The sequence below is a fragment of the Pelophylax lessonae genome (genome assembly GCF_965119305.1).
Source record: "Pelophylax lessonae genome assembly, chromosome: 7".
Taxonomy (NCBI): Eukaryota; Metazoa; Chordata; class Amphibia; order Anura; family Ranidae; genus Pelophylax; species Pelophylax lessonae.
In genome coordinates, this window is record NC_138774.1 from 98,663,794 (window position 1) to 98,673,235 (window position 9,442).

At 44.9% G+C, this 9,442-nt stretch overlaps 1 protein-coding gene across 5 annotated transcripts in view; it reads right to left on the reverse strand.

The window, feature by feature from the left end:
- Window positions 1-313: 313 nt before the first annotated feature.
- Window positions 314-9,442, reverse strand: part of BBC3 (BCL2 binding component 3) — a 281,039-nt gene continuing 271,910 nt past the window's right edge. For 3 of the 5 annotated variants that reach the window (XM_082264372.1, XM_082264371.1, XM_082264374.1), the window contains 3 exons: window positions 8,978-9,320; window positions 4,700-4,872; window positions 314-1,424 (listed from right to left, as the gene is read on the reverse strand). In XM_082264372.1, the coding sequence (XP_082120498.1) occupies window positions 1,308-1,424; window positions 4,700-4,872; window positions 8,978-9,305 (618 nt within the window). In that variant the 5' untranslated portion in view covers window positions 9,306-9,320 and the 3' untranslated portion in view covers window positions 314-1,307. Of the gene's footprint in view, window positions 1,425-4,699; window positions 4,873-8,977; window positions 9,324-9,442 lie in introns of all 5 variants that reach the window. The other 2 variants (XM_082264370.1, XM_082264373.1) reach the window with 1 other exon arrangement.

Below are 9,442 nucleotides of genomic sequence, written 5' to 3' on the forward strand. Positions count from 1 at the left end.
CCTTCAGCTTTTGAGGCATTACAAATTCCCAACACTCTGCATCTTGCAGTGCCTACTGGGAGCAAAGGTTACAAAAAGATAGGCGTCTCAAACTTAGGTTTAGCACAGATATCCTGTAGATGAGTAAATATCTTCCCAGGGGTTAAGTTATCCATGTCCTTTCCCTTTACTCTCAGGCTTATGGAAAAAAAGATCCTTTGAAAGAAAATAAATAAAAAAAAAAAGAAAAAAAAAAAAACCCACACACGCGACTTCAAAAAATGGTCATTCCCGCTGAGACGTAAAATTACTTCTCACTGACCAAGAAAAAAAAAAATAATAAAAAAAAATTAAATAAATAAACTTTGTTCTCCTTTACATTATACAATTTTCTCTTTGTCTTTAAGCTATCTGTATTCCCCTGTGGGTATATAATCAGTCGTTTGCTTTTAGCAAAGGATATAAAAAAGTTCACGTAGCAAAGTTTTGTAGGAACTCAATGATAGGCAATTAACGCAGTAGAGAAAGAAGGAGTTTTAAGTGCTATATCAGGACATACGGCATTATAGTGGCAACATGCTGAGGTCTATGTATACAGATGAGGGCCAACCACAGCATGCAAAAAGGGGGCCGGCAAAAAATTTTCAGTATGGCTTGTCTAGGTTTTCACAATTTGGCTACAAAAAGGGCAGTTGGTATGGCTCAGAATAACACCCTTTCCAGCCACTGGTAGGAGTGCATTAAGAGGGGGGGATGCGCCGAACAAATACAATTCCATGCTGTACTTGGCGTTTGCTGGTGCCCGCTATGACACCCGCTACAAAAATTTTCCCCCCCATGTATTTAGTAGAAATTCTAAAGAATGTGCCATATATTTCTTACAACCAAGACTTTAATTGCTCCTTCACTTCAACATTAACACCAGTTATTCCACATTACCATAACTCCCTGATTGTGACAGCCATCATACAATGTCTTAACTAGAGGAAACCATTTTTTGTTAAATCTCCACAAAAAAGTCTCTTGGTGAACATAGCAGGAAGAGAAGGCAGCTACCATATCCACCTTGTTTCTATTAACACCACCAGGCAACAGCCAACGGCTCGTAGAGATCAAGAACCGATATTCTCAAGTCTTCTCAGAGGAGGAGAGTTTACTGGAGAAGAGTCATCTATTCATCATCTTGACACCCACTGAACTTTGGCGGTACCGTCCATGGAGACCAGTCAAGCCTCCTAGCTTCTGTCCAGCAGAAGCAAAATCAGCACAAGTGGGCATCTCAAACCTTCCAATTCTTTGTACCACATGTTCAAACGGAGGTAACTGTCCTAGTTCTGTGGTAAAATGTCCACCAGTGGGTTGTACAAGGCAGCCAGGATCTCCGAGATCATCTGGGTGAGATGCCATCGCAGAGGACCCCACCACTGCCGCTGAGCCACTTGCCTCTGAAATGAAAAAAATAATAAGGTGTTAAACTTATCCTTGTGTATGGCAACAATTTTATAGCTTGAACATGTAAAGTATACACTCAAAGCGGGCAGATCATCTAATTTCTTTAAATTGGCATTAAGAATTGCAAATATACAACATCTGAATGGATGAGAGATCATTTTTGTTCAAGAGGGGGCAGCCTTTCTTTAACCTTGAATGGTAGGGCAACATTGACGGAGCTCGGATCCTAATGGCTGCAGCAGGTAGGTGGACCTAGGAACCCTACTAAAAGAGATCTGACTGCCGTCATCTGCAAGATACTAAAAACCAAAATATGAAGCCTCCCTGCTGGTATTGAGGTTCTAGAAGGGAATTCTGGAGGAGGAGGTTTCCCTGTTTGTACTGAGCACCCTAGGTCTGGAGGGAGTCCAAGGCAACCTAGGTCATGTGGGGGAGTCCTGGGTGACAAGGAGGGGCCGGGGGCCATGAAACCGCAACAAAAGCTATACATAAACCTCCTCTCCAGTTAATATTAAAAGACCAGTTACATGAAAGCAGAGTGACTTAGAAGCTGATTGGCTACCATGCACAGCTGAACCAGGTTCTATGGGCACCAGTTATTTCCCCCCATTCAGATTAGAACTTCAGCTTGTTCAATTAAACTTTGACAATAAAACCTGGAAGCCGATTTGTTACTATGCACAGCTTCACCAGTTTTAGTAAATCTCCCCAAATGTGTGTATTAGTCTCCATTCACACTGGTACGACTTGTCAGGCGACTTGGTCAACCTGACAAGTCGTGCACCATCGCTCCCATTGAGTAGTACAGGACCGGTTCTAATAGGAGTGACACAAGTCGCTCCGACTTAGAAAAAGGTTCCTGTACTACTTCGGGGTGACCTGGAGGCGACTTACATAGACATTCATTTGATGAAATCCGCGACTTCACAGGTCGCCCCCTAAGTCGGAGCGACCTAATGTGAACGGGGACTTAGCACCTAGATTTAGTTAAGCCCATGTTCACATGGTCCGATTTGACATGAAAATTCAGAGCCAATTGCCATCATTGGAACCATCCGAATCAGGGCAACGCCGACTTTGTGGTGCCACACCGATTCCTAAAAGTCATTTCTGCACTACTTTTGACATCTTTGTGGGTGATTTCAATACACATCTGTGCAGGAACCCGTACAGATATCTGTGAAATCACCCCTGAAGTTGGCATGAAAATGCCGGTTTGAAATCATGCGACATCAGCTGAATTCCCACCATTTCAAACCCGCCCTCAGTGTGAACCTAGGAGAAACGTCAGAAAGAAGCATAAAACTTGCCATTGCTGACCTTTTTGAAAATGCTAGTTGCCTGTCATTCTAATCCAGCTGGCTTCAACATTTTTAGAGTCACTGACCCAGAAGAAGTATGTAGCCAGTGAAGCCATAATGCCAGATCTGCACACTTATTACGCATCATGACTCAGAAACTCCGAGGATTTCCAGGAGCAGAGGTCAGTGACAGCAGCCGGGAAGATCCTTTTAGAAAGCTTGCTTGTAAACAAGCCACAACCTGTCAACAACTTATGTAATCTATAACATTGCGTCTCATTACATTCCAGTGCAGGACAAACGTCACATTGTATGTACAGTTCTGCCCTCTATCTGACGTGTGCTTGTTGTTTATTCCAACAAGTAATCGAACGCATACAGCGCATTATTAAATTCATTCCCGAGAGGTGTCACAAGACAGGAGCTCCGATGTATTTCACAAGCACCGTCCTCATCTGGGGATAGATCGGCCCTGGGACGGCTTTACCTCTCGCTGCCTTTTTTTTTTTTTAGTTGCTGCACAGTGGAGATAAATAAGACAGATGGTGGCAGCGGTGGGAGGAGCCTGGCTCCAGGCAGGCAGCTGAGTCATAGGTTAAATATAGTAACACGTATAAAAAGGAGGAAAGGCGCTGCACAGTGAATTCACTTCTACAAAGAGCGAGCGACACGGACTGATCGCTGCTACAGCACTTGATTATAGGGCTTAGATGATCACAGAGGACAGGCTGCAGAGACCGGCGTACAGGGAAAGTGTGACAGCGGATTACGGCTGCTGACAGCTCTGGGTGGGAGATTAACTCCCTCCGTTCCCTGCATACATCCCCGTAACAGACTGAAAATCCCATACAGTATGCAAGTCCACTGCATACTGAATATTAAACATCACCTTCTGGCTGCCTGTGTGTCTCACCAACTTAACAGGTGAGAATTTTTGGAAGAACTTTCCCAGTCTTACTTCTCCCGCTGCAGCCATGGGAGTCTCATTCCTCCTGCTGCAGCCGTGGGAGTCTCATTCCTCCTGCTGCATTCTCCAATTAAAAAAAAAAAAAAACACCCAGGGGGACAAAGAAAACCACCAAAAAAAAAAAAAAAACCCTTTATGATTTGGCAAACTTGGGGTCTCATGGGCAGAGAGTGTGAGATATAAGGGAAGACTCAGATGGGCACAGAGAGTGAGATATAAGAGAAGACTCAGATGGGCACAGAGTGCGAGATATAAGACTCAGATGGGCACAGAGTGCGAGATATAAGACTCAGATGGGCACAGAGTGTGAGATATAAGACTCAGATGGGCACAGAGTGTGAGATATAAGACTCAGATGGGCACAGAGTGCGAGATATAAGACTCAGATGGGCACAGAGTGCGAGATATAAGACTCAGATGGGCACAGAGTGCGAGATATAAGACTCAGATGGGCACAAAGTGCGAGATATAAGACTCAGATGGGCACAGAGTGTGAGGTATAAGACTCAGATGGGCACAGAGTGTGAGATATAAGAGAAGACTCAGATGGGCACAGAGTGTGAGATATAAGACTCAGATGGGCACAGAGTGTGAGATATAAGACTCAGATGGGCACAGAGTGTGAGATATAAGACTCAGATGGGCACAGAGTGTGAGATATAAGACTCAGATGGGCACAGAGTGTGAGATATAAGACTCAGATGGGCACAGAGTGTGAGATATAAGGGAAGACTCAGATGGGCACAGAGAGTGAGATATAAGGGAAGACTCAGATGGGCACAGAGAGTGAGATATAAGGGAAGACTCAGATGGGCACAGAGAGTGAGATATAAGGGAAGACTCAGATGGGCACAGAGTGTGAGATATAAGGGAAGACTCAGATGGGCACAGAGAGTGAGATATAAGGGAAGACTCAGATGGGCACATAGTGTGAGATATAAGAGAAGACTCAGATGGGCAGTCCAGTCCAACACTTAAGATAGAAAGCTCCGGTACTTACTCTTCGCAGGTACCGCTCATTCATTTGGTCTCCAATCCTGCGCAGTCGGAGGGCGATCTCTCGCTCTACAGGCACGTCTCCTGCCAGCGGCAGCTCCGCTCGGGGGTCAGCTCGGTGTAATTCATCCACTTCTGTCCCCATGTTGGAATGTTCGTGGGTTGTGTGCCTGAGACCTGTTGGGCGGAAAAAAAAGAGAACATTTATGGAAGTGATCTACAGAAAAACAAAAACTAGCAGCTATATGTAGGAACTCATTGCAACAAAAGATTTTATTAGTCCACCTAGCTTGGTGGTAATGGGTTACTAAAATAAAAACAAAGGAGTGTAGCACTTTAACAAAAAAATAAAATGTATTATATCAGACATTATATTAACAGCTTTTGTACATGGTGGTGTAGATCTGAGCGCAGGTTTTTCCTATATACTTTCAATGGATTATCAAACACCCCCGCACCTTCATAAGCCCATCAAGAATGTCTGATGAGCCGCAGTATTTAGCAAGCGATGATTAATTCTGATTGGTTGCTGTGGGTTAGTGCGCCCTGCGCAGTATTACTTAATAAGGCCGTATGTCTGTCACAATTTACATTCTGTATGTCGAACAAATCTCAATGGCTGTTACATTGTATGCATGCATGCGGTTAATTAGCACAATGCCAGCAGTTTTTTTTTGAAGCTGCGAACATTATCGGCTCCAAGTAGCAGGAAATGAAATGTAATGAGCTCCGACACAAGCTGTGTAGAGATTTATAAAGAATGCATGCACTTTCAGCTGTAAATCAAACAAATAATTTCAAAGCCATGGCAGTTCCAATTTTAGACACTTAACCGTTTCAGATACTTGTAGTACAGAAAGGGGGGGGGGGTCAGTGACTTGCACCGATTTCATTAGATACCATGATAAAGGGAACCTATACTAAAATAACCCCCCCTCCCCCCAATCCCTCCCTATCCTCCTTCCTTGAGCGCATAGGCAGGCGAAGTGCTGAAATATTTGCAGCACCAATCAATGCTCCCTCCAATGCCAATTATATCTCAAAACTCACAAGAAGACTACTTGTATCTGGGAGGAGCCAGCCAATCAGTGGCTCTGCCTGAACCCTGATCGTCTTCAATAGAACATTACTAATGCTCCACTATTTGGTCAAGTAATCAATAAGGGCTCGGAGTGCCAGTTTGTGCAGGAATAGCATTGCAGGGCTGGTTTAGGAAACTGTATGGGCAGTAGTGGCAGGGAAGGAAATTTGTTATTTCTGTACTGACCGCTTTAAAACCCAATCTCCAGACAAGCAGCAAGATACAAAAAAACAATCTACAAGGGGGTGGCCTAGCTTGCTTTAGGACTTGTAAGTAACTCTGTTCAGCCAGTCTTGTGATCTGCACTCCCTTATCAGTCAGCACAGTCAAGTCTATGACCCCCCCAACTGTAGCAGACAGGATGGACAAAGCTGTGCACTGAACAGTCCTGATTCCCTGATAGCGGGTTTCCTGTGTCAGACTGACAGTGCTGTGTAAAGCAGCAGGGCCTTCCCACTCCCCAAAGTGCTGCTGTATAGGGGATTACAGAGGATGACAGCAAAACAAATGAAGATACCTGCATTGGGTGCATATATATATATATATATACACATACATATACATAACTGCTTTAACTTATATTGGATGTGCTAGTAATGAAGCAGTTAATGGATTTCACCATCTATTATCCTAGACCAGTGATGGCAAACCTTGGCACCCCAGATGTTTTGGAACTACATTTCCCATGATGCTTACCTACAATGCAGAGTGCATGGAGCATAATTTTGGAACTACATTTCCCATGATGCTCCATGCACTCTGCATTGTAAGTGAGCATCCTGGGAAATGCAGTTCCAAAACATCTGGGGTGCCAAGATTTGCCATCTCTGGTCTAGATAGTGTATACCTGAGAACCTCAAACTACGGCCCTCCAGCTGTTGCAGAACCACACATCCCATGAGGCATTGTAAAACTCTGACATGCACAGACATGACTAGGCATGATGGGAATTGTAGTTCCTGAACAACTGGAGGGCCGTAGTTTGAAGACTCCTGATACAGTCACAATCTATCCAGTTGCTAGTTCGATCAAAGGGGACCTTGCAAGAACACATTTAGGAGCCAACATGTTTTTGAAGGTGCAGGCTCCAAAACAGTCATCCCAACCTTACCTAAGCAAATCATGCATGAGAGGAGTTAAGACTTTTCAGCCTTCACTGGCTGCATGCTTGTTCCGGACCAGTAACTCACTGGATGACAGGCCATTTAGCTGCCCCAAAGCTGACCCCACCAGCAGAGTTAGGGTAAATGAAGGACCAAAAAAGCTCTGCAGTCCTTACGAACTTTCAAATGTAAAAGGGGAGATATAGGGGGTTTATTTACTAAAACTTTAGAGTGTAAATCTGGTGCACCTCTGCAAAGAAACCAATCAGCTTCCTTTGCCAAAGCTTGTGTCACCAAGATGCCTCTTGGACATACATCTTAGTGAATACAACATACAGGGATATGGGAAATGATTACTGACATTGACACATGCACCTTTACAGGTTGAATGGACAATCGTCTTTATTAAATATTGCCCTACTATGAAACAAGCTAAAGTTAGAAGCCAATCGGCTACCATGCACAGCTGCACCAGATTCTAAATGCTCCAGTATAAGTAAAGCCCCATACACACGTAGCGATTGTCAGCCGTAAATATTCGGCCAACGTCCGATTGGCCGATTGTCGGCTTGTTAGTATGAAGCTTCCGACAACCAACTGCGAATTTTCGGCCGAACAGAATCTGGTGTGCAGGCTTTAAAATTTTTGTTGGCCAACACCAGACCGGCCGATTGTTCGCCAGTCAGTACAGATTTCGGCCGACAGACAGCAGATTTGCAAGACTGGGCATGCTCAGAAAAGAAAAAACACACTGAAAGTTAACCATCACATGACATCACTTCTGCAGTCGGCTGTTGTTGGCCGACAAAATTCATGTGCAGTCTTTAGCACTTTTCAGCCAACACGACAGCACCGGACAAAAGACGGCCGATTGTTTGGCCGACAATCGGTGCGTGTTTACGGGGCTTAAATCTCCCTTGTAGTGTCCCGTTAAAGGACCAGCAGTAACTGCCAACCAATATTGGGCTGTGTATGTTCATCCCACCATTCCAGGTATTTCATTCCTCCATAATCTTCCCTGTCACCATTCTATTACACGGACTGTAAGGACTACTCACAGGTGCGGGATACCCATACAGCCAGAGATCATGTATTTTATAAACTGCAAATATTAACATTGGCTGTCCCTTCACATGCCAATACAATACAACTCTACAGAGACCGCACCACACCGACTTTCTGCCTAATACAAGGGATTGTTGTTGTCGTCGTCTAGCATGCCCCAGAATGGGAATACTCAGAGCTGGGTAATTACAGCCTGTCCTGCATGTCTCATTCCAACTCATGACTGTGCCACTGTGTCCACAATGCCAGCGCTTCCAGACAAGCTGGACACACGCCAGGGTGTCATGACTAGCCTCTAGTGACCTGGCGTGTGGCCAAACATACAGCTTCATAAACAGGAAGACTAAAGAACATGTGTGTGTAAACCTACACCAGACACTATTAAAAAAAAGGACAGTAAGACAGACGGACAGCCAAACAAAACAAAACAAAAAAAAAGGGGGGGGGGGCGCAAGATCCCAACAGTGTCCTACAGAAACATTGACCACACAATCAGCAGATCTAGATCACATCTCTACTTTACACTACTGCAGCTGATCCATTACAGCGGATCGTATGGACGCTCAGGCATCCAGCACAGACAATCAGCGATCGCATTACCGCAACTACAAGGCGCACTAACCCACCCTGCTGCAATCATATTTCACCTCTTATCAGATCACAAGGGTCGGGGGTTATCACTTAGTGGTTGCTATGGGTTACAGCACCAATAATGACAAATCCTGCGCACAGGAGATTGCAATCTAACATAGGGTGTCGTACACAAAGCATTCACCACTTTCCTGTTTAATATCTTAGAATGCCCTCTTCTCCTTTTTAAAGGAAGCTGGTGGAGGACAAGTCAGGACATGTCTATACTGTATACACCGACTGCAGGTAAAGCTGACAGCACTGCATGCTTTACTAAGAACCCAACACCATTACAACTCTCTTACTAGATCACAAATCCTGCTTAACCTGTGTGCATGATCCCCGACAACCTGCCACCGCCACCACGCTCGGGGCACAGACACAATGGAGGCAAGCCACATACCGTATGCAGTGGGTTCTCCTGTGCTGAAGGATTCTGGGTAGGAGCAATGCCTTTGTTCACAAGCAGTTGAAGAAGGTCCAGATCCACAACTGTTAACCATTTCAAGTCTGTCCTGGGGGTGGTTTTGGCAAGAGGATAAGCACCTTTGACACAAGGATGGTGGGGCCGGGACGGGGAGGGGGGCTGGATGGCTCACAGGCAAGTTCTGTTGACAGATTCGGGAGGAGGCAGCGCAGGCACTAACATCAGCAGGAAAAGTGCGGCCGGCATCGGATTGAATGTTTCCAACGCGTTCAGAGGTACTCCCATCATGAAGTGCCCTCGCCATTGCTCAACTTGTAATCTGCTAAAATAAAAGAAAAGAAAATGTTAGAATTTCAGAGTATAAATTCCACAAAGATCAAACACCCCAATATTTCATTATCCCAACAGAAAGGTCTCCCCATTTCCAGTTGTGGCAAACAA